General features: G+C 44.2%; 2 protein-coding genes across 2 annotated transcripts; both read left to right on the top strand.

Annotated features, from left to right (window-relative positions):
* Window positions 1-5708: 5708 nt before the first annotated feature.
* On the top strand, window positions 5709-14878 carry LOC311147896 (SRSF protein kinase 3-like; the record flags this gene model as incomplete). The annotated part of the gene is made up of 12 exons (XM_084184730.1): window positions 5709-5749; window positions 9444-9547; window positions 9869-9977; window positions 10079-10166; window positions 10419-10506; window positions 10650-10756; window positions 10892-11060; window positions 12747-12823; window positions 13707-13814; window positions 14050-14119; window positions 14239-14331; window positions 14694-14878. The coding sequence occupies 12 exons, from the start codon at window positions 5709-5711 to the stop codon at window positions 14876-14878; spliced, it is 1239 nt and encodes a 412-aa protein (XP_084040856.1).
* A 5059-nt stretch (window positions 14879-19937) lies between these two features.
* Window positions 19938-25224, top strand: LOC311148173 (cytochrome P450 2K1-like; the record flags this gene model as incomplete). Its single annotated transcript, XM_084185059.1, has 6 exons — window positions 19938-19944; window positions 20092-20232; window positions 23196-23306; window positions 23906-24015; window positions 24165-24192; window positions 24444-25224. 6 exons carry the CDS (start codon window positions 19938-19940, stop codon window positions 24629-24631), a joined length of 585 nt encoding a protein of 194 aa, XP_084041185.1. The 3' UTR covers window positions 24632-25224.
* Between the last annotated feature and the right edge of the window lie 634 nt (window positions 25225-25858).

Raw genomic sequence — 25858 nt, 5'->3', positions numbered from 1 at the left:
CCTGGCGTTGCAAGCGCCATGCTCTACCAACTGAGCTACAGGGGACACCAGCAGGGAGTTCAACACTCAGCAACAACAGCACAGGCCAAATTGACCTTCACTTATCCGACCAAGACCCACCAACCTTCCCCTCTAAACCCCAGAATCTTCATTAGCACAACCTCACTGACCTCTGCATTCATTTGATGTGACCTTTCCACTTTTGAACACACAATGAACCTGCTGGCCCTTGTTAGAGGGGAGTGAAGCACATGCCACTGAGGACTTGCTGCCAAGGCTATCTGGTTTTCATGAGTTCCACTTAGACCACTGCATGACACCAGTCAGCAGACAGGCATACTGTTGGCAGGTGGTTGACAGTAAATGGTGGTTTTTCAATAGCTTTCTCTTTTCTGATTGATCTATTTGTCATGCTGTACTTCCAGCCAATCAATCAGCCGTTGAAGCCAAGGTATTGTGACATATTCCGTACCAGATATTCCGTACCAGATGGCCTTGCCAGCCAATGCTAACTAGTGTTAGCGCAATGACTGGAAGTCTATGGGTATATACTAGCATGCTATGGGTATCTACTAGCAGGCAAACATTTTGGGATGTCACGGGGGACGACCTAACGACTCATTATTGTTCACATTTATATCAGTTTATTTTTTATCTTTTAACATGGCTAGTAAAGAGATTTATGTGATAACATGACATCCAACCTATATTTGATATGCTTCTGACCCAGTTTTCAAACTCTTGGGTCTCAGTCAACATAGGCAGCTGAGTCCTGTAGGGCTGCTGCTCGTATTACCACACATTGGAACAGCAGCACTAATGGCTGACTGAGGCTTAACAGCTGAATGCTGTGCCAAGATTAACCCGTAACTCTCTCATACAGGCCACTGTTGGCCATAAATTAAGGCCAGAACTGTGGTAGCTTGTCTTATAAAGACTGCATGAGAGGTTCATTCTATTTACAGTAGAACAATAATATTGAGCCTAAAGAAATATTATCAAACAACCAAACAACTCTGTCTGGAGCTAGAAAGATAGTTCCTCAACGTAAAATTCCCTCTGTGTCTCTTGGCTGAAGGGCAAGGTGAAACAAAAACATTATCTTTAAGTACTTCCTGTGAACCCCAAGGTTCCGAACGCTGCCAACAGGCCTGAGAACCCACTCATCTTCCCAGCTCGCTGTCCTCCACGTCATTCCCCAAAAACCCAAACTGCCGAAGATGTCCATTCAACACCTTGTCTACAAGTTATTGCGCTTGTCGCGCACTGTGACCGTAGTGCGCCATTTCCCCTATGCAAACTCTTTCAAGTTGCCTAAGACAGTCGGACATTGTAGGCCTACTTTATGCACTTCACTGAAAACATTTTGTTGAGTGGTTTGAAATGTTTATTGCCCATAATCTCTACTTGATTACATGTCACATGGATTTTGCAAAAGCGTTTGATAGGCTAAAGGGCTTGGGAATGCGCATATCCATTGTAGCCACGGCGATGATGGAGTTTACTTTTGAGAAGAGTTTATAATTCTCTTAATAGTTTTTATTGCCATGTTTTCTTTCCCTAACTGTTATCATTCAGGCACACATCAATGCATTGAGTCGTTTTGTGACAACATGGTAATGTAAAAGAAAAGAGGGGATAACATAGGCCTACCTACCTGTTTATATATGGGGTAGCATATTATATATGGGGTAGCATATTATATATGGGGTAGCATATATGGGGGTAGCATATATACTGACACAGAGGGTATTTAAATCATTTGGTTTCAGTCTTTTGGGTCGGGACTTGGGAGAGGAGGGATCAGACATGTGTGTGGGAGAGCAGGGTATCAGACGTGTGTGTGGGAGAGGAGGGATCAGACGTGTGTGGGAGAGGAGGGATCAGACGTGTGTGTGGGAGAGGAGGGATCAGACGTGTGTGTTGGAGAGGAGAGTATCAGACGTGTGTGGGAGAGGAGGGATCAGACGTGTGTGTGGGAGAGCAGGGTATCAGACGTGTGTGTGGGAGAGGAGGGGATCAGACGTGTGTGTGGGAGACGAGAGATCAGACGTGTGTGGGAGAGGAGGGATCAGACGTGTGTGTTGGAGAGGAGAGTATCAGACGTGTGTGGGAGAGGAGGGATCAGACGTGTGTGTGGGAGAGCAGGGTATCAGACGTGTGTGTGGGAGAGGAGGGGATCAGACGTGTGTGTGGGAGACGAGAGATCAGACGTGTGTGGGAGAGGAGGGATCAGACGTGTGTGAGGGAGAGGAGGGATCAGACGTGTGTGTGGGAGAGGAGGGGATCAGACGTGTGTGAGGGAGAGGAGGGATCAGACGTGTGTGTGGGAGACGAGAGATCAGATGTGTGTGGGAGAGGAGGGGATCAGACGTGTGTGAGGGAGAGGAGGGGATCAGACGTGTGTGTGGGAGAGCAGGGTATCAGACGTGTGTGTGGGAGAGGAGGGATCAGACGTGTGTGTGGGAGAGGAGGGATCAGACGTGTGTGTGGGAGAGGAGGGATCAGACGTGTGTGTGTGGGAGTGGAGGGATCAGATGTGTGTGTGGGAGAGGAGGGATCAGACATGTGTGTGGGAGAGGAGGGATCAGATGTGTGTGGGAGAGGAGGGGATCAGACGAGTGTGAGGGAGAGGAGGGGATCAGACGTGTGTGTGGGAGAGGAGGGGATCAGACGTGTGTGTGGGAGAGAAGGATATCAGACGTGTGTGTGGGAGAGGAGGGGATCAGATGTGTGTGTGGGAGAGAAGGATATCAGATGTGTGTGTGGGAGAGGAGGATATCAGACGTGTGTGTGGTATAGCCTACGTTATGATTCTATTGTCTTTTCTTCAATCATTTGTTCTTTGGTCTTGAGCACATGGATGCAGTCGTCAGTGATTGCTCTCTGCATCTATTAATCATCTCACCTGTGCTTATAATGTCTAGGCAAGGCCTAATGTAGTGTTTATAAGCTTCTCTCGCCCTATGCCTGTTGCCCTGTTCTGATCTAGGCCTACAGCAGAAGGAGACATAAATGTCCCAGTAAGATTATAAGTCACCTGCGACCGTTTGAACAGAGTCACGTCCGTCCGTCGTGTAGACTAGTGACCCCAATCTGGAGCTGTGGCCTCAATCACCTCTCTCTCAGCTTACCGCCGCGCACCTCGCGGTTTCTGAGGTGTCATCGGGTGGCGTGTTAGAGCAGAGTGTTAACAGCCCTGTATTAACCACAGAGAGCAGAGCCAAGCCTGAGACCTCACCCTCTAGACACAGGCTGCTTAACCACAGAGAGCAGAGCCAAGCCTGAGACCTCACCCTCTAGACACAGGCTGCTTAACCACAGAGAGCAGAGCCAAGCCTGAGACCTCACCCTCTAGACACAGGCTGCTTAACCACAGAGAGCAGAGCCAAGCCTGAGACCTCACCCTCTAGACACAGGCTGCTTAACCACAGAGAGCAGAGCCAAGCCTGAGACCTCACCCTCTAGACACGGGCTGCTTAACCACAGAGAGCAGAGCCAAGCCTGAGACCTCACCCTCTAGACACGGGCTGCTTAACCACAGAGAGCAGAGCCAAGCCTGAGACCTCACCCTCTAGACACAGGCTGCTTAACCACAGAGAGCAGAGCCAAGCCTGAGACCTCACCCTCTAGACACGGGCTGCTTAACCACAGAGAGCAGAGCCAAGCCTGAGACCTCACCCTCTAGACACGGGCTGCAGATATTTTTACCCTCTCTCCAATTCCACGGCTGGTGTAGAAACGTACTGATGAAAGTGTAAGAAGTGTAGCCTATTGCTTCCCACTGACTTTACTTTCCACCATATCCAGCAACTGCCACACAAGTGAACTCTATGACACAAGTTCACTTCTCTTGATATAGCCCATATATCGTAGGACTTTTGAGACATCTACTTTTATAGTGCCTAATTAGATCAAATCAGAGATAGGCTAGCTATTACTATTTTTTTTACCCCATATGTAACTCTGTGTTGTTTTTTATTGCACTACTTTGCTTTATCTTGGCCAGGTCGCAGTTGTAAATGAGAACCTGTTCTCAACTGGCTTACCTGGTTAAATAAAGGTGAAATAAAAATAAATAAAAAAATAAAAAATTAGGCCTGGATTATTAAATACATCTCTTGATGACTGCATTATAGAAGGACAAATCTATTGTAGTGTACAGCCAATTTACCGGGTTGACAAGCATAAACTGTTCATGGAATTGTCAGTGTCCCGTGCAATACTCTCGTGCTTGCTTGTGTTGAAATATTATACTGTTCATTATGTGCATATGGTGGGAAAAGGGTTGCCCTGGCGTGCCTGTGAGATCACGGTCTGTTGGACTGGAATTAAACTCCAAAGTAACCCTACACAGCTGTCGTTTCCTCTATCCTGTCACAGCTGCCCACATGAAAAAATACTACGGTATACTATGGTATTCACTGTTGTGTTTTTGCAGACTTTACTGTAGTATTCACTGTAGTGTTTACTGTAGTATACTGTAGTATTCACTGTAGTGTTTACTGTAGTATACTGTAGTATTCATTGTAGTGTTTACTGTAGTATACTTCATATTGACAGTTAACTATAGTATAAATACTGTAGTAAAATAAAACTGTAGTACTGTATATACTATAGTAATTAATGTAGTGTTTTTGCGGATTGTACTATACTGTAGTATTTACTCTAGAGTTTTTGCGGACTGTACTATACTGTAGTATTTACTGTAGTTTTTTTGCAGATATTACTGTAGTATTTACTGTAGTTTTTTTGCAGATATTACTGTAGTATTTACTGTAGTGTTTCTGTTTTATTATCTCTGACATAGAAGTGGAGGCTTTTTCCTTCAGGAAACCTACTGGAGAAATACTAAAAGAGCACATTTTCCATAACCTGTAGGCAGGCAGGCAGGTAGGTAGGTAGGTAGGTAGGTAGGACTGGGGTCTGAACGGATAGTTCAGAGCTTCTGCTCATTTTTATAACCTGTAGGGAACACAATATGGTCTATGCTTGGCATGTCGGTTTCTCAGTTATGGGTGACACAAATTGCGATATGGGGCAGGGAAATGGGCAAGGTATATGCAAATTAAATACTGTAGTATTTACTATAGTTTAAAAAGTGTAGTGTTTTGTGGACTGTAATGTTTTTGCAGACATTACTGTAGTATTTACAATATTCTATAGTAAGTACTACACATGATCGAGGGATAATACAATGTGTAGTATAGTATTCTACAGTATACTATGAGTTTACTATAGAATTGTAAACTGTAGTAGGTACAGTAGTATTCTATAGTAAACTGTAGTATTTTTTCATGTGGGTGTGGACAGATATACCACACGGTAGAGAGAGAGAGAGAGAGAGAGAGAGAGAGAGAAAGAAAGAGAGAGAGAGAGAGAGAGAGAGCGAGAGTGAGTGAGAGAGAGCGAGAGAGAGAAAGAGAGAGAGAGCAAGAGAGAGAGTGTGAGAGAGAGAGAGAGAGAGAGAGAGAGAGAGAGAGAGAGAGAGAGAGAGAGAGAGAGAGAGAGAGAGAGAGAGAGAGAGAGAAAGAGAGAGAGAGAAAGAGAGAGAAAGAGAGAGAGGGTGTGTGTGAGTGAGTGAGTGAGTGAGTGAGTGAGTTGGGGATTTCCATGTTTAGACCCAGCTTGCTCCTCATGCATAAACACAGCTAACTGGTCACAGTCAGTCAGAGTTCTACTCTCTACAGGCTGTGTCCTATTCAATCATGTATTCAGATCAGACTTCTGTACAGGTGGCCCAGAAACCGTAAGTATAATTTATTCTCAACACTTTACACCTGCTCCTTTCAGAACAGTCAATTTGGATTACACTTGTTATGATCCATAGACTACAGATTGTAGAGAGACATTCTGTACACAGATTATTATTATTATTACTTGTTGAAAGGTGCAGCTCTCTGATGCAGTGTCCTCATCATGGGTTGAGCCTGTTACCTATTCACCACTCTGGATCGTGATCGATAGTCACTCCTGTATTTGACACATTTTCTTACGATTTAGAGGGTCTTAACCTGCGGCATTGAGATTGCCTGAGGACTTTAACCCTGTGAGGGATTGAACCTGCCTCAGTAAATGGAAACCAATGTATATCTTTGCCTTAATCTTAAACTGACAGTCCCCGAAATCGGGCACTATAATTACTTAAAAAAATATGCATGTGTTTACATTAATTATTTTATTGATTTTCGACCGTTTTATAAGTTAGAAGACAGCCATCCAGACCTTCCTAGAACCATGTAAACGTCCTCTGTCGAATAAACGTGTATTTGCCCTCTGGTGGTTGGATGCATCATTACACCCATTTCTATCACTTCACTGCAACACAACGTCAAAGGGGTGGTCTTTAGAAAAACATTTATCCAGCTCGACTGCTTCACGGCACAGACATGGCAAAGCAATCACTGAATTTGTCTAGAGCGGGCGATAAAGCCATGCGATAAAGAATGTGACCTACACACAGTGGTGGAAAGAGTACCCAATTGTCATAGTTGAGTAAAAGTAAAGATACCTTAATAGAAAATTACTCAAGTAAAAGTGAGAGTCACCCAGTAAAATACTGCTTGAGTACAAGTCTAAAAGTATTTGGTTTTAAATATACTTAAGTATCAAAAGTAAAAGTAAAAGTAAAATCATTTCAATTTCCCTATATTAAGCAAACCATGTAATGAGTACTTTTGGGTGTCAGGGAAAATGTATGGAGTAAAAAGTACATTATTTTCTTTAGGAATGTAGTGAAGTAAAAGTAAAAGTTGTCAAAAATATAAATAGTAAAGTAAAGTACAGATACCCCAAAAAACTACTTAAGTAGTACTTTAAAGTATTTGTACTTAAGTACTTTACAGCACTGCCTACACACTTCATTAAACCTAAAATAAGTAAAGAAGTACATTTGTGTAGAAGTCAAACATTTGTTTTACGTCGGAGGCAGAGACATTGCATATGCTCAGAACGACAATATCGAGCCCTTTACATAGCACTTCTCCCCTTATCTATAGGAGGGACACACACTGTTTAAATGGCCCAAATGTTGATTTAGATGTTCACAAATGTAACAGATTTTGACTATCACTAATGTCATGATATATTTGGAAAAGTAATAAAGAAGGTGAAATATTTTGGGTAGATGTTCCTAAAGCAGATTATAACTATGTATGGACATATTATAATGTATGGAAAGGCTTATTCATTCACAATTTGTTGAATTATTTTGTCATATCATCATATTTGTATATGTTTTATTATACTTGTGTTGTGTAATAGATCATATGGGGTGAAAAGTGTTTTTTTCTCAGACATAAATAAACAATTCCAGGTGAAAGCTTTCTAGGTGGGGAATCAAATGTAATCAAATGTATTTATAAAGCACTTTTTACATCAACAGATGTTACAAAGTGCTTATACACAAACCCAGCCTAAAACCCCAAACAGCAAGCAATGCAGATGTAGAAGCATGGTGGCTAGGAAAGGCAGGAACCTAGGAAGAAACCTAGAGAGGACCAATCTCTGAGGGGTGGCCAGTCCTCTTCTTGCTGTGCCGGGTGGAGATTATAAGAGGACATGGCCATCAAGGCCAGATCGTTCTTCAAGGTGTTCAAAATGTAATAGATGACCAGCAGGGTCAAATAATAATCACAGTGGTTGTAGAGGGTGCAACAGGTCAGCACCTCAGGAGTAAATGTCAGTTGGCTTGTCATAGCCGAGCATTCAGAGGTCGAGACAGCAGGTGCGGTAGAGAGAGAGAGAGAGGGAGGGAGAGAGAGAGAGAGAGAGAGCGAGAGAGAGCGAGAGAGAGAGAGAGAGTCAAAAACAGCAAGGTAGCACGTCCGGTGAACAGGTCTGGGTTCTATAGCCGCAGGCAGAACAGTTGAAACTGGAGCAGCAGCACGACCAGTTGGACTGGGGACAGCCAGGAGTCATCAGGCCAGGAAGTCCTGACGAGAGAGAGAGAGAGAGAGAGAGAGAGAGAGAGAGAGAGAGAGAGAGAGAGAGAGAGAGACAGAGAGAGAGAGAGAGAGAGAGAGAGCGAGAGAGAGAGAGAGAGAGAGAGAGATGGGATAATTAGAGGGAGCATACTTAAGATCACACAGGACACCAGATAAGACAGGATAATTTTACCAGATAGGACAGACTGACCCTAGCCCCCCGGCACATAGACTATTGCAGCATAGATACTAGAAGCTGAGACAGAGGGGGTTGGGGACACTGTGACACCGTCCGTCGATACCCCCGGACAGGGCCAAACGGGCAGGGCCAACAAGGTAGGATATAACGCCACCCACTTTGTCAAAGTACAGTCCCCACACCACTAGAGGGATATCAACACCAACTTACTACCCTGAGTATAGCTATCTCTCACATGGATAGGCAGACCATTCCATAAAAATGTAGCTCTATAGGAGAAAGCCCTGCCTCCAGCTGTTTGCTTAGAAATTCTAGTGACAATAAGGAGGCCTGCGTCTTGTGACCGTAGCGTACGTGTAGGTATGTACGGCAGGACCAAATCAGAGAAATAGGTAGGAGCAAGCCCATGTAATACTTTGTAGGTTAGCAGTAAAACCTTGAAATCAGCCCTAGCCTTAACAGGAAGCCAGTGTAGAGAGGCTAGCACTGGAGTAATATGATCACATGTTTTGGTTCTAGTTAAGAAACACTGCTGCATTAATAAAATAATGCCCCCCACTACTGCACAAGACAAACACCAAGGCAGTTTTTATAGTACACTTACCTGATACAGCCTATCCTAATGAATTTTACCTAATTACATTTTTCTATGACGGGACAGTGAGGTACACATAGTCGCTCTGGCTAAAGACTATAGTGGTATGTCCAAATCCCATTCTGAGTCCTGCCGGCTGTGTCTCCCTGTGAACAGCCAGGGAAGTGTCTAAAAGTAATCTCACTCCAGTCACATCTCTTCCCTGTGTAGGATCAGACAGGCTGAAAGTGGGGTCACATCTCTACCCTGTGTAGGATCAGACAGGTTGACAGAGGGGTCACATCTCTGCCCTGTGTAGGATCACACAAGCTGACAGTGGGGTCACATCTCTGCCCTGTGTAGGATCAGACAGGCTGACAGTGGGGTCACATCTCTGCCCTGTGTAGGATCAGACAGGCTGACAGTGGGGTCACATCTCTGCCCTGTGTAGGATCACACAAGCTGACAGTGGGGTCACATCTCTGCCCTGTGTAGGATCAGACAGGCTGACAGTGGGGTCACCTCTCTGCCCTGTGTAGGATCAGACAGGCTGACAGTGGGGTCACATCTCTGCCCTGTGTAGGATCAGACAGGCTGACAGTGGGGTCACATCTCTGCCCTGTGTAGGATCAGACAGGCTGACAGTGGGGTCACATCTCTGCCCTGTGTAGGATCACACAGGCTGACAGTGTGTGTGTGTACAGTATGAGTGTACAGTAAGTGTATTGGAATGTATGTGTTGCAGCAGTGAACCTGGGACATCCAACGGACTTCATAAGCTGAGTCGTTTGGAACAGCTGGAGCCAGAGGAGTCACTGGACAGAGAGGATCCCCGAGAATACTGCCATGGTCCGTTATGACTCCACATTTACATTTTGGTCATTTAGCAGACGCTCTTATCCAGCTCGACTTACAGGAGCAATTAGGGTTAAGTGCCTTGCTCAAGGGCACATAGACAGATTCACCTAGTCGTCTCAGGGATTCAAACCAGCTACCTTTCGGTTACTGGCCCAATGCTCTTAAGAGCTAGGCTACCTGTTGCCCTACCTACCGCTATACTCACTCTGTCTTTCTCCTTCCATATCTTGCTGTCATAGTCTGTTGACATACAGTAAATACAGCAGTTCGAGGTGTAACAGCTATTTGTTCTCACACTGTATGTTTCAATAGGGGGGTACCACCCTGTTCACATTGGAGACACCTTCAACAGGAGATACCAGGTTCTGTCTAAGTTGGGCTGGGGATACTTTGCCACTGTTTGGCTCTGCTTGGACCTCAGGTACATTCACTATGTTGCTGTGTGAGCATATACTCAAATATCCCCTTCTTGGCATATAGAAAATGCTGCAGTGTGAGTAAAACGAAGCTCTGTGTGTGAAGGTTGGGCAGACGAGTGGCCGTGAAGGTTTTGAAGAGTGGAGAAGGATTCACACAGGCTGGGCAAGATGAACTGACTCTGCTACGTTGTGTGAGTCTCTTCTTCTCCCTTTCTGATTTTTCACGTTAGGTTATTTACTTCCTCCTCCATCACTTTCTCGTCCTCACCCCCTAACGCCTCAGTAATAACTAGTTTTACTCTTAGTCCCCCTCATGTTATTTATCTTTCTCTGCCAGACTTATTCACACCCACCATGTTTTCAAGGTTCATTATTTTTTACAAGTTCTCGGTCAGTATAGTCCGGACTCTGAGCCTGACCTCTCTCACCCCCCTCTCCCTCAGGCCAGTGGTCCCACTGCCCGTCACCCCCACAGCCGGAGGATAGTCCAACTGCTGGATGAGTTCAAGATAGCTGGGGTCAACGGAGTCCGTATCCTTCCCCAGACTGCACAGTCATCACACAAACGCATGCACACACACACAAACACACACACACACACACACACACACACTATCTGACAGTCTCACAGTCAAAGTTCAGACGTGTTTGGTTCCTTGACCTCCTGTGTGTAGACGTATGCCTAGTGCTGGAGCTGCTGGGACCAGACCTCTGCTGTTGGCAGGTCTGTTTTGGAAACCCAGGGCTATCGCTGTCTTGGGTCAAACAGGTCATTGCTCAGGTAAGAGAGTGACAGAGTTCATTGGAGGAGATGAGGAGAAACGTCATTATCGATATCACCACACTGTCTGGATGCATCTTTAGTTTGATGCAGGAGTTGTTTCAGGTTAACAGTGCCATCACTCTCTCCCTGTAGGTTCTTCAGGCGTTGGACTATCTGCACACTCAATGTAAAATCATCCACACAGACATCAAGCCTGAAAATTTACTGCTATGTATGGAGGAGCAGATCCCAAAACAGACAGCAGGGGGCAGCGCATGTCCTCCATTCCTTGGGGGAAACGCCAAGTCAAGGAGTAGAGCAGGTAGTGTTCACTGTTCAGCTACATAATAGAGCCCCACAGTGGAGGTGTCATAATACCCATAAAACCTAGCGGTCAAACAGAGAAATGGTTCCAATCGTTTTTCCACCATTCATTTTTCCCATAGGGAATTTTAGGAACACTTAAAATAAGGGCTGTGTTTGTGTAGGATTACCCTGGCGTGACGTTTTGATAAGCATGTAAATCTCTCTCGGACACTGTGACTTTTATCAATATATGCAGCTCTATTTACTGTCAGATTCTAAAATGCTACCAAAGTAGACATCATGCAAGACTACAAATCCCTGCAAGCTCCTGCACGCCATCTCTAGATGACACCTTTGCTAACAGGTATTGTGTCAATTAAAAATTTAAAACAAAAGACAGTTCAAAGAATTGTCAGTTTAAAGAAATGTAGCCAATTTATTCATTGCTAAATTGAGCTAACATTAGATAGTTAATCCAGAGATTCTTTTTTTAACAATTTTTAAATGTTTTATTAGGAGGTAGATCAGCTTTAATATTGCAGATATATTGTAACTTCCATCAATGTAATTGTCTGTATCACTTCCAATCCCCCATATGTTATTTTTTTCTTGCATATATACATATATAAAATCCCCTATGGGAAAAATGAATGGTGGAAAAACGATTGGAACCATTTCCTTGTTTGACCGCTAGATTCTATGGGTATTATGACTCATACTGTGGTACTCTATGTTCTAGAACTCTGTAAGGTCATATGACTGTTCAGCTACAGATGTTCTAGAACTCTGTAAGGTCATATGACTGTTCAGCTACAGATGTTCTAGAACTCTGTAAGGTCATATGACTGAGTACTGTTCACCTACAGATGTTCTAGAAATCTGTAAGGTCATAGAATTAGGAATTAGAATACTAATTATTTAGAATAGTAGAATAGTAATTTAATAGGCTCTCTATGGACTGAATACTGTTCAGCTACAGATGTTCTAGAACAGGGTTTCCCAAACTCGATCCTGGGGCCATCCCTGGGTGCACGTTTTGGTTTTTGCCCTAGCACTACACAGCTGATTCGAATATCCAACTCATCATCAGGCTTTGATTATTTGAATCAGCTGTGTAGTCCCTTGTACTTGATCATTAGTGTTCAGCTACAGATGTTCTAGAACTCTGTAAGGTCTTATGACTGAGTACTGTTCAGCTACAGAATTTCTAGAATTCTGCAAGGTCGTATGACTGTTCAGCTACAGATGTTCTAGAACTCTATAAGGCATGTGTCAAACTCATTCCACGGAAGGCAGAGAGCCTGAGGGTTTTCACTCCTCCCTTGTATTGATGAATTAAGGTCACTAATTAGTAAAGAACTCCCCTCACCTGGTTGTCTAGGTCTTAATTGAAAGGAAAAGCCTGCAGACACTCGGCCCTCCGTGGAATGAGTTTGACACCTGTGCTGTAAGGTCATACTGTTCAGCTACATATGTTCTAGAACTCTGTAAGGTCATGACTGAGCGGACCAGATGATAAATCTGTTTACTGCACATTACACTTTACTGAAGGCTAGTATTCTGTTTCTATGTCACCTTTAGATTTAGATGTACTGTGTATTCTGCCTGTTTGTCACTTTACTGTGCCTAGGATGCTGTTGAAGTGTTTAAATCAGATCATAACCCTCTACTGCATGTTGTTTATCTCTTACTGTCTATTCAGAGAAGGAGCTGGTGACTCCCATCAGTCTGAAGGAGGTCACAGTAAAGATTGCTGACCTGGGAAGCTCCTGTTGGGTGGTGGGTATTGATCAGTCAGTAATAGCGCAGGTGCATAAAAGTGACGGCCCCCATGCATTTCTCACAAATGCCTATTTTGCTAATTTTGCCGTATTTTATATTGATCTCCATTACTCTGTTTTTTTATCGTCATTAGCACAGTATGCATCGGTGGCTGCTTCGCTTGATGTGTTGTTGTCTCTGCCTTCTTGCCCTTTTGTGCTGTTGCCTGTGCACATTAATGTTTGTACCATGTTTTGTGCTGCTGCCATGTTGTGTTGCTACCATGTTGTTGTCATGTGGTGTTGCTACCATGCTGTGTTGTCATGTGTTGCTGCCATGCTACGTTGTTGTCTATGGTCTCTCTTTATGTAGTGTTGTGGTGTCTCTCTTTATGTGGTGTCTCTCTTTATGTAGTGTTGTGGTGTCTCTCTTTATGTAGTGTTGTGGTGTCTCTCTTTATGTAGTGTTGTGGTGTCTCTTGTCGTGATGTGTGTTTTTGTCCTATATTTTTATTTTTAATCCCCGTCCCCGCAGGAGGCCTTTTGCCTTTTGGTAGGCCATCATTGTAAATAAGAATTTGTTCTTAACTCACTTGCCTGGTTAAATAAAAAATTAATAAATACATGATCCCAATTTTAGCTCCAAGACGAGGCCAATTTGAAAAATGTGATTGTGCTGGTTTATTGGCACATTGAACCATGTTGCGAATTATAATCTAAAAACTCTGTGGATAGTGCTAAAACAATGACGTCATATCTGAATTCCGACATCTTTATGAACCGTTGCTGAACCTCCATTCATACTCAGTCGTTGGTTCCAAAATAAGAGGGACTAGTGTGGAATACTGCCCTGGGATCAGAACTGTATTTACACTGTGCCTTTGCTCTGTGTGACATTCCAGTACAAACATTTCTGTGAGGAGATCCAGACCCGTCAGTACCGCTCACTAGAGGTTCTATTGGGCTCTGACTACGGCCCACCAGCAGACATCTGGAGTGTAGCCTGCATGGTGAGAGACACAACCACCATCACTAACAACACTTATAGTCTGCATCTGTTTGCAGCTTCACTGAAGTACAACCATGATCTCTCCGGTCTCCTCTGATTCACTTGGATCATTTACCTCTCCTGCCGTTTAGTTACTCTTCCAGTCTACAAATGTACCCACCCCACTAGCACTAAGCTTAGTAGATGCCACTGCAGAATAGTTCCTGGCAATTCAATTCTTCTTCTTTTTATTCTAGGCTTTTGAATTGGTCACTGGAGATTCATTGTTTGAGCCCAGAGCTGGGAAGACCTTTTCCTTAGAGGAAGGTATGTTGATATTAGGCGTGGCAAATATTGACACGGGATTCGATGGAGATAACATTGTGTCCACTTTGTGACTTTGCTTAATTGTTTATCCATTGAGGTTTCGGTTCTGTTTCCTCCAGACCACATCGCTCACATAATAGAACTTCTAGGCAAAATCCCAGCAGCAGTCGCCTTGTCTGGCAAATATTCCATTGAGTACTTCAATCGCAGAGGTGAGTGAAGGACATTGCTTATTCCAACATAGAGAAAGGACTCTTTGATGTGACGAATCATAGTGTTTTAGTTAAGACAAAACTACAACAAATACTTTTTCTTTCCAAGTCAAAAAGCTTCCTTCTATTTACCTCCTCTCTCTTTCCTCTGCCTCCTCTCTGTTTCACCTCCTCTCTCTTTCCTCTGCCTCCTCTCTGTTTCACCTCCTCTCTCTTTCCTCTGCCTCCTCTCTGTTTCACCTCCTCTCTCTTTCCTCTGCCTCCTCTCTGTTTCACCTCCTCTCTCTTTCCTCTGCCTCCTCTCTCTTTCCTCTGCCTCCTCTCTCTTTCCTCTGCCTCCTCTATGTTGCATGGTCTCCCAGGTGAAATGCATCGTATCGGGGTGCTGCGGCCCTGGGGTCTGTATGAGGTGCTGGTGGAGAAATACCACTTCCTGCTGAAGGAGGCCTCTCTGTTCTCTGACTTCCTGTTGCACATGTTGGACTTCCAGCCCGAGAGGAGGGCCAGTGCTGCCCAGTGTCTCCTGCACCCATGGCTTAGCTCCTGAGCCCTGGTCTTGGAGACCTGATAGTCCCGCCCATGGGGACCACACGGAGCCAACTTGATACCAAGTTAGTAGATACATGTGTTATGTTAGTGGACCTGCAGAAACAAACCGAGTGGTGCTCAATCACTAAGACTAGGGGAGGATATACACTAGAAATGTTTGCCTATTGGCCCCATGCCAATGCTCTCTGTGGAATGTAATATTTTATGTACATTTTTAAAGTAAGACTACATTTCTTCTGATAAATGTATGGAGCATTTGATTATCTATAAAGCAGTGGAGGCTGGTGGGAGAATCTATAGGAGGATGGGCTCATTGTAATAGCTGGAATGGAATTGAATAAATGGAACGGTTTCAAACAGATCATACTTATGGAAACCACATGTTTGACTCCATTAATTCCATTCCAGCCATTACAATGAGTCCATCCTATAGCTCATCCCACCTGCCTCCACTGCTGTAAAGTGTAATGAATGTATGATGTATAATCTTATACAAGTATTGTATGATTTGCTTAAATGTAGAGCTTGTGCTCAGCCTTTCCACAGCTGTGCTGCACAGTGCACTGCGCAAATTGTGCTATATTTTAAGCTCTCTTTTTTTTTTTTACAAAATTCAATAAATCAAGTATTGCTAAAAATCTATTGTTTCCATTGTCTCTTTTGGGGAACACCTGCATGTCTGCAAGTCCGGGCTCTGGCTGGGCCACTCAAGGACATTCAGAGACTTGTCCCGAAGCCACACCTGTCTTGTCTTGGCTGTGTGCTTGGGGTCGTTGTCCTGAACCTTCGCCCCAGTCTGAGCTCCTGAGCGCTCTGGGGCAGGTTTTCATTAAGGATCTCTCTGTATTTTGTGCCGTTCTTCTTTCCCTCGATCCTGACTAGTCTCCCAGTCTCTGACGCTGAAAAACATCCCCACAGCATGATGCTGCCACCACCATGCTTCACCGTAGGGATGGTGCCAGGTTTCCTCCAGACGTGACGCTTGGCATTAAGGCAAAGAGTTCAATCTTGGTTTCATCAGACCAGAGAATCTTGTTTCTCATGGTCTGAGAGTCTTTAGTTGCCTTTTGGCAAACGCCAAGCGGGCTGTCATGTGCATTTTACTGAGGAGTGGCTTCTGACTGGCCACTCTACCACAAAGGCCTGATTGGTAGAGTGCTGCAGAGATGTTGTCCTTCTGGAAGGTTCTCCCATCTCCACAGAGGAACTCTGGAGCTCTCCCAGAGTGAACATTGGGTTCTTGGTCACCTCCCTGACGAAGGTCCTTCTCCCCCGATTGCTCAGTTTGGCCAGGCGGCCAGCTCTAGGAAGAGTCTTGGTGCTTACGAACTTCTTCCATTTAAGAATGAAGGAGGACACTGTGTTCTTGGGGACCTTCAAAGCTGCAGAAATTTTTCGGGTACCCTTCCCCAGATCTGACTCCTGAGTGGCGCAGTGGTCTAAGGCACTGCATTGCAGTGCTAGCTGTGCCACTAGAGATCCTGGTTCGAATCCAGGCTCTGTCATAGCCGGCCGCGACCGGGAGACCCATGGTGCGGCGCACAATTGGCCCAGGGTAGGGGAGGGAATGGCCCGCAGGGATGTAGCTTAGTTGGTAGAGCATGGCATTTGCAACGCCAGGGTTGTGGGTTCGATTCCCACAGGGGGCCAGTATGAAAAATAATGTATGCACTCACTAACTGTAAGTCACTCTGGATAAGAGCGTCTGCTAAATGACAAAAATGTAAATATGTGCCTCGACACAATCCTGTCTAGGAGCTCTTCAACCTCATAGCTTGGTTTTTGCACTGTCAACTGTGGGACGTTATTTAGACAGGTGTGCACCTTTCCAAATCATGTACAATCAATTTAATTTACCACAGGTAAAGTTGTAGAAACATCTCAAGGATGATCAATGGAAACAGGACGCACCTGAGCTCAATTTCGAGTCTCATAGCAAAGGGTCTGAATACTTATGTAAATAATGTAAATATTTATTTTTAATACATTTGCAGAAATGTCTAAAAACCTGTTTTCACTTTGTCATCATGGGGTATTGTGTGTAGATTGATGAGGATAAAAATATATTTAATCAATTTTAGAATAAGGCTGTAATGTAACAAAATGTGGAAAAAGTAAAGGGTCTGAATACTTTCCGAATGCACTGTATATATTTTAAGCCAGCCTGATTGGGTGGGCCAGTGTTCAATATGGCAGGGCCTCTGCCCAGTCCTGCCATGGCTTTGCCTCTGGTTTGTGCGCCTCTCTTGTCACATGCAATTATTTTAGATGTATTTGGAATAAAATAATGTACACTGCTCAAAAAAATTAAGGGAACACTTAAACCACACATCATAGATCTGAATGAATTAAATAATCTTATTAAATACTTTTTTCTTTACATAGTTGAATGTGCTGACAACAAAATCGCACAAAAATGATCAATAGAAATCAAATGTATCAACCCATGGAGGTCTGGATTTGGAGTTACCCTCAAAATTAAAGTGGAAAACCACACTACAGGCTGATCCAACTTTGTAATGTCCTTAAAACAAGTCAAAATGAGGCTCAGTAGTGTGTGTGGCCTCCACGTGCCTGTATGACCTCCCTACAACGCCTGGCATGCTCCTGATGAGGTGGCGGATGGTCTCCTGAGGGATCTCCTCCCAGACCTGGACTAAAGCATCCGCCAACTCCTGGACAGTTTGTGGTGCAACGTGGCGTTGGTGGATGGCGCGAGACATGATGTCCCAGATGGGCGGGCCAGTCCATAGCATCAATGCCTTCCTCTTGCAGGAACTGCTGACACACTCCAGCCACATGAGGTCTAGCATTGTCTTGCATTAGGAGGAACCCAGGGCCAACCGCACCAGCATATGGTCTCACAAGGGGTCTGAGGATCTAATCTCTGTACCTAATGGCAGTCAGGCTACCTCTGGCGAGCACATGGAGGGCTGTGCGGCCCCCCAAAGAAATGCCACCCCACACCATGACTGACCCACCGCCAAACCGGTCATGCTAGAGGATGTTGCAGGCAGCAGAACGTTCTCCACGGCGTCTCCAGACTCTGTCACGTCTGTCACATGTGCTCAGTGTGAACCTGCTTTCATCTGTGAAGAGCACAGGGCGCCAGTGGCGAATTTGCCAATCTTGGTGTTCCCTGACAAATGCCAAACGTCCTGCACGGTGTTGGGCTGTAAGAACAACCCCCACCTGTGGACGTCGGGCCCTCATACCACCATCATGGAGTCTGTTTCTGACCGTTTGAGCAGACACATGCACATTTGTGGCCTGCTGGAGGTCATTTTGCAGGGCTCTGGCAGTGCTCCTCCTGCTCCTCCTTGCACAAAGGCGGAGGTAGCGGTCCTGCTGCTGGGTTGTTGCCCTCCTAAGGCCTCCTCCACATCTCCTGATGTACTGGCCTGTCTCCTGGTAGCGCCTCCATGCTCTGGACACTACGCTGACAGACACAGCAAACCTTCTTGCCACAGCTCGCATTGATGTGCCATCCTGGATGAGCTGCACTACCTGAGCCACTTGTGTGGGTTGTAGACTCCGTCTCATGCTACCACTAGAGTGAAAGCACCGCCAGCATTCAAAAGTGACCAAAACATTAGCCAGGAAGCATAGGAACTGAGAAGTGGTCTGTGGTCACCACCTGCAGAACCACTTCTTTATTGGGGGTGTCTTGCTAATTGCCTATAATTTCCACCTGTTGTCTATTCCATTTGCACAACAGCATGTGAAATGTATTGTCAATCAGTGTTGCTCCCTAAGTGGACAGTTTGATTTCACAGAAGTGTGATTGACTTGGAGTTACATTGTGTTGTTTAAGTGTTCCCTTAATTTTTTTGAGCAGTGTATTTAAAATGAAAGTACTTTGGAATGTATAATATTTGACAATGACACCAATTTTAATTATAAAATGTTTCTTAAAATGCATCAGTTGTCCTGATACATCTTGGGGATCCAACACAACAGCACCATCTAGTCTAGTGCATAGTTATATTCATTCAACAGCAGTGTCTTTGAAGACCCCATCTGTTCTGAGGCAATCCATGGTGACAAAGTTTTTGTGGACCCGCATGGTATCCCTCTCTTTCTCTTTACCTGTTTCCCACATGGTATCCCTCTCTTTCTCTTTACCTGTTTCCCACATGGTATCCCTCTCTTTCTCTTTACCTGTTTCCCACATGGTATCCCTCTCTTTCTCTTTACCTGTTTCCCACATGGTATCCCTCTCTTTCTCTTTACCTGTTTCCCACATGGTATCCCTCTCTTTCTCTTTACCTGTTTCCCACATGGTATCCCTCTCTTTCTCTTTACCTGTTTCCCACATGGTATCCCTCTCTTTCTCTTTACCTGTTTCCCACATGGTATCCCTCTCTTTCTCTTTACCTGTTTCCCACATGGTATCCCTCTCTTTCGCGCCATACAGCAGTGAGCATACATTTGGTTTTCTCTACATTTATCAAAACTGTTTCTATAGGAGATAAGACTTTGAGATTACACTGAGTGTACAAAACACCTGCTCTTTCCATGACATAGACTGACCAGGGGAATCCAGGTGAAAGCTATAATCGCTTATTGATGTCACCTGTTAAATCCACTTCAATCCGTGTAGATGAAGGGAAGGAGACAGGTTAAAGAAGGATTTTTAAGCCTTGAGGCAATTGAGACATGGATTGTGTATGTGTACAATTCTGAGGGTGAATGGGCAAGACAAAAGCTTTAAGTGCCTTTGAACGAGGTATGGTAGTAGGTGCCAGGTGCACTGGTTTGAGTGTGTCAAGAACTGCAACGCTGCTGGGTTTTTCAAGCTCAACAGTTTCCTGTGTGTATCAAGAATGGTCCACCACCCAAAGGACATCCAGCCAACTTGACAGAACTGTGGAAAGCTTTGGAGTCAACATGGGCCAGCATCCCTGTGGAATGCTTTCGACACCTTGTAGAGTCCATGCCTCGACGAATTGAGGCTGTTCTAAGGGCGAAAAGGGGGGGTGCAACTCAATATTAGGAAGTCGTTCTTAATGTTTTGTACACTCAGTGTATGATTATGTTGCTACCTAGGGGCACGGATGTTCAGTTTGAAAAAAGTTGACTGAATATGTGCCCCCAGATGGTGACATAATCATATCGATATATACGTGAAACAATTCTTGAGGACTAACTAAGGCTTATTTTCATTGTGCTCCTCAAATAGTCATTTTATCTGCTTGTTTATCTGTCTAGCTCTTACGGTTCAATTTGGACCCAAGAAAGAGGTCATCCTGGCAGGATACAAGACAGTCAAGCAAGCACTGGTCAACCATGCAGAGGAATTTGGGGACAGGGGCGTCACCCGCATGTCCACAGATACCAACCAAGGATATGGTAAACAATTAGGAATGACTGATTTTTGGATAGTTTTTTTTTTTTTTTTTTTTTTCACCTTTATTTAACCAGGTAAGCCAGTTGAGAACAGGTTCTCATTTACAACTGCGACCTGGCCAAGATCAAGCAAAGTAGTGCAATAAAAAACAACACAGAGTTACATATGGGGTAAAAAAACAAAGTCAGAAATACAACAGAAAATATATATACAGTGTGTGCAAATGTAGCAAGTTATGGAGGTAAGGCAATAAATAGGCTATAGTGCAGAATAATTACAATAGTATTAACACTGGAATGCTAGATGTGCAAGAGATTATGTGCAAATAGAGATACTGGGGTGCAAAAGAGCAAAATAAATAACAATATAGGGATGAGGTAGTTGGGTGGGCTAATTTCAGATGGGCTGTGTACAGGTGCAGTGATCGGTAAGGTGCTCTGACAACTGATGCTTAAAGTTATTGAGGGAGATAAGAGTCTCCAGCTTCAGAGATTTTTGCAATTCGTTCCAGTCATTGGCAGCAGAGAACTGGAAGGAATGGCGGCCAAAGGAGGTGTTGGCTTTGGGAATGACCAGTGAGATATACCTGCTGGAGCGCAGACTACGGGTGGGTGCTGCTATGGTGACCAATGAGCTAAGATAAGACGGGGATTTGCCTAGCAGTGATTTATAGATGGCCTGGAGCCAGTGGGTTTGACGACGAACATGTAGTGAGGACCAGCCAACAAGAGCGTACAGGTCACAGTGGTGGGTAGTGTATGGGGCTTTGGAGACAAAACGGATGGCACTGTGATAGACTACATCCAATTTGCTGAGTAGAGTGTTGGAGGCTATTTTGTAAATGACATCGCCGAAGTCAAGGATCGGTAGGATAGTCAGTTTTACGAGGGCATGTTTGGCAGCATGAGTGAAGGAGGCTTTGTTGCGAAATAGGAAGCCGATTCTAGATTTAACTTTGGATTGGAGATTCTTTATGTGAGTCTGGAAGTTGAGTTTACAGTCTAACCAGACACCTAGGTATTTGTAGTTGTCCACATACTCTAGGTCAGACCCGTCGAGAGTGGTGATTCTAGTCGGGTGGGTGGGTGCCAGCAGCGTTCGATTGAAAAGCATGCATTTAGTTTTACTAGTGTTTAAGAGCAGTTGGAGGCTACTGAAGGATTGTTGTATGGCATTGAAGCTCGTTTGGAGGTTTGTTAACACAGTGTCCGATGAAGGGCCAGATGTATACAAAATGGTGTCGTCTGCGTAGAGGTGGATCTGAGAGTCACCAGCAGCAAGAGCGACATCATTGATATACACGGAGAAAAGTGTCGGCCCAAGAATTGAACCCTGTGGCACCCCCATAGAGACTGCCATAGGTCCAGACAACAGGCCCTCCGATTTGACACACTGAACTCTATCTGAGAAGTAGTTGGTGAACCAGGCGAGGCAGTCATTTGAGAAACCAAGGCTATTTAGTCTGCCAATAAGAATGCGGTGGTTGACAGAGTCGAAAGCCTTGGCCAGGTCGATGAAGACGGCTGCACAGTACTGTCTATTATCAATCGCGGTTATAATATCGTTTTGGAACTTCACTTATGCATTATCACACATTGTTTCCTTGAGATAATTCCAACTCCCTTTATTTCCACAGTGATTCTGTTTGCCATTGGAGACTTGTGGAGAAAGATGAGACGCTTTTCCCTGATGAACCTTCGGGACTTTGGAATGGGCAAGAAAGGGGCATGGGGTTTGAATTCTTTGAAGCCCAGTTCCAAGGCATGGTGGACAGGGCCAATGACAGCCTACGCCTTACAGGTTCTGCATCTATTCAGGTACTGTTTTCACATTCACTCTAAAGTTCTCATAGAATATAAGTATACTGTACTCAAAACATTTAATTATTCACATTTACTTATTTGTACGGTGAGATAATAATAATATGCCATTTAGCAGACGCTTTTATCCAAAGCGACTTACAGTCATGCGTGCATACATTTTTGTGTATGGGTGGTCCCGGGGATCGAACCCACTACCTTGGCGTTATAAGCACCGTGCTCTACCAGCTGAGCCACAACATCTTTCCATGGCTGGGCCCGTGGATAAATAGTCGAATGCTGAAAGATGTTGACAGCAACCAGAAGGATGGAAAGGAGTTGGCCAGTGGACTGAAGGAGACTCTTAACCTTCAGATGTGTAGACGACTCGTTCCTTGTTCAAAAGCAGAAAGAGAAGGTATGCCTTTTCAACCTCATTGTCTCCAGCACTAAAACAGTCTATTGATGAACTCGTGGATAACATTTTTATGTCTCTGTGTCACGTATGAAGGAAGTTTGAGGTACTTTCGTGAGCCAATGCTAACTTGCATTAGCACAATGGCTGGATGTCTATGGGTATCAATTGAGGCTTAACAGATGTATGCTGTGCCAAGATTAGGCCTTAACTCAGTCATACAGGCCATTGCTGGACGTAAATAAAGGTCAAAACTGTGGTAGCTGGACTTATATCTATCTATCCAGGCGGAGCGGTAAGCGATGCTTGTAAATGTGAAAGACGCCTAGCCGAGGCGAAGAAAATAGGAATCTGCTCGATAGCACTTTCCAGACAGGAAGCAAAACTCTGAAGCGGAGTTCGGCAAAATAGAGCTGATTCCTATTTTCTCTGCCTCCGCTAGGCGTCATTCACATGCAGATACCCGTAAGCAGATACCCATAGACTTCCAGTCATTGCGCTAATGCTAGTTAGCATTGGCTAGCAAAACTACCTCTGACTTCCTTCAAGTATGGAAATATGTAGCTATGATACGTTCCTAGACGATTTCCTGATTTCAGTGACGGACCACTTAGAAGTTAAATCATAGGAATTGGGTCTTTGTTACCCACTGATAGAACATAGGCTTTCACCAAATCGACAGGAGTTTCATGATTTGTATTTCTGGGTTTGGATTATTCCTTTAAGTACTCATGTGTTACCCATGAATCAGGAAATAAAGACTCTCACTATCATGAAAACAACCTGATATCTTCTGTGACCAACCTGCTTGCTGCTGGTACTGACACCACAGTGACAACCCTTCGATGGGGTCTGATGTCAAGTGCACCCACATACATTGTAAGTTCACGTAGGGACCATTACTTTACTTGACACCCAGTGTCATAACACACTAGGACACGGTCAATAACCATGTCATAATATGTCATAACATCTGACATAACTTGTCATAACCTGTCATTATTTGATCATAACACTGTCATGACCCATATATATACACCTGTTGTGACATACATTGCGCTATTTTATGGCTGGTCATCCCAATATTACACTTAATATACATCACAGAAGGCTGAAATATATCAAAACCATTTAACATAGAAACACCAGATTTTCTACGGATGTAAAAATTTTTTTTTTTATAATTATGAAATTATGAAAGATATTAATAACATTTAACCTTGAGGCCACTAGGTCATTTGATTGCAGGAAAGGGCTACACTGCATAAAAACCGTCTGAGACCTTTTACATAGTGACATAAAACACAGAGACAATTAAGGTGTTAGCCGTAAACATTGGCAAGAGGCCAACCTAAAACACAGGTCATTTAACTGACACCAGGCTAAAGATCATTCCGATTAATGTTTCACCTATGGTTTATAGGAACATTGGCACTGTCTTTTTTCCACATCGGTTCCCAGAGGAGATAAGCATGATCATAGGAAGTCGTCAGGCCTTGGTAGAGAACAGGAAGAACCTGCCCTACACTGATGCAGTGATCCATGTCCATCCCTCACACCACCACTCGAGAGTCCTGGTTGTCCATATTTTTGTCTGATTAGTCAACATTAGGGTAAAGACATCCTGAATCAGCTAAAATATGTAAACACAAAGAATTGTTGACCATAGCGGTTCCCTTTTGATGTTGTGTTATAAGAGTTGCATGCACTAACGTCACAGAGAAAAACCTTGGACCTGACAAAAAGCTGTCAGAGGTGATTACTGTCATTCTGAATACACAAGTAACAGCTCTCTGCCATTCTCTCACTGCAGGGGACGTCTGTGATTCCTCTATGCCTTTTATGCAGGTGCATTCATTTTAACATATACATTTACATTTTGTTGGGCATGGAGAAGGGAAATCAAATTGAGAAATCAAAGTAGCTTTTTGGACAGCTTTCATATTATTATTATAATTATGCTATATATTTTTTAATCTCACTGGGGTCACCCTCGCAGGTCGTAGGGTGTGTCTAGGAGAGGGTCTGGCCAGGATGGAGCTCTTCCTTTTCTTCACCTCCCTCCTGCAGAGATTTTGTTTCTCTCCTCCTCCCGGGGTAACAGAGGATGATCTGGACCTCACACCATCCCTGGGGTTCACCCTCACTCCTTCACCACACCAGTTGTGTGCTGTGAGCCGGGTCTGAGATGAAAGTCTGGTCCCAATGTATATTACACACGGCTTTAGACCAACATAAAAAGGTTATTGTTACTGCAGATTAATACAGTGTATTTTGAATAATATATGTGAATGAGCTGTAAGTCCCTATGGATAAAAGCGTCTGCTAAATGGCATATATTATCTCCATCAAGTTGTAAATATTAAGGTAAATATTTATGTTGTTTGATTTCAAATCAAATCAAATTTTATTTGTCACATGCACCGACTACAATAGGTGTAGACCTTACCGTGAAACGCTTACTTACAAGCCCTTAACCAACAATGCAGTTTTAAGAAAATAGAGTTAAGAAAATATTTTCTCAACTAAAGTTAAAAATTAAAAATGTAAATAAGTAACACAATAAAATAACAATAATGAGGCTTTCTAGAGAGGTACCTGTACCGAATCAATGTGCGTGGGTACAGGTTAGTTGAGGTAACTTGTACATGTAGGTAGGGGTAAAGTGACTATGCATAGATAATAATAGCGAGTAGCAGCAGTGTAAAAACAATGGGAGGGTCAATGTAAATAGTCCGGGTGGCCATTTGATTAATTGTTCAGCAGTCTTATAGCTTGGGGATAGAAGCTGTTAAGAAGACTTTTGGACCTGGACTTGGCACTCCGGTACCGCTTGCCTTGTGGTAGTAGAGAGAACAGTCTATGACTTGAGTGACTGGCGTCTTTGACCATTTTTGGGTTCTTCCTCTGACACCGCCTAATATATAGGTCCTGGATGGCAGGAAGCTTGGCCCCAGTGATGTACTGAGCTGTACGGGCTACCCTTTGTAGTGCCTTACGGTCGGATGCCAAACAGTTGCCATACCAGGCAGTGATGCAACTGGTCAGGATGCTCTCGATGGTGCAGCTGTAGAACTTTTTGAGGATCTGGGGACCAATGCCAAATCTTTTCAGTCTCCTGAGGGGAAAAGGCATTGTCGTGCCCTCTTCATGAATTTCTTGGTGTGTTTGGACCATGATAGTTTGTTGGTGATGTGGACACCAAGGAACTTGAAACTCTCGACCCGCTCCACTACAGCCCCGCCGATGTGAATGGGGGTCTGTTCGGCCCTCCTTTTCCTGTAGTCCACTATCATCTCCTTTGTCTTACTCACGTTGAGGGAGAGGTTGTTGTCCTGGCACCACACTGTCAGGTCTCTGACCTCCTCCCTATAGGCTGTCTCATCATTGTCGGTGATCAGGCCTACCACCGTT

Source organism: Coregonus lavaretus (genome assembly GCF_964263955.1).
Source record: "Coregonus lavaretus genome assembly, chromosome: 20".
Classification (NCBI taxonomy): domain Eukaryota; kingdom Metazoa; phylum Chordata; class Actinopteri; order Salmoniformes; family Salmonidae; genus Coregonus; species Coregonus lavaretus.
Note: the sequence above shows the minus strand (reverse complement) of the source record. Positions and strands in the feature narration are given on the sequence as shown.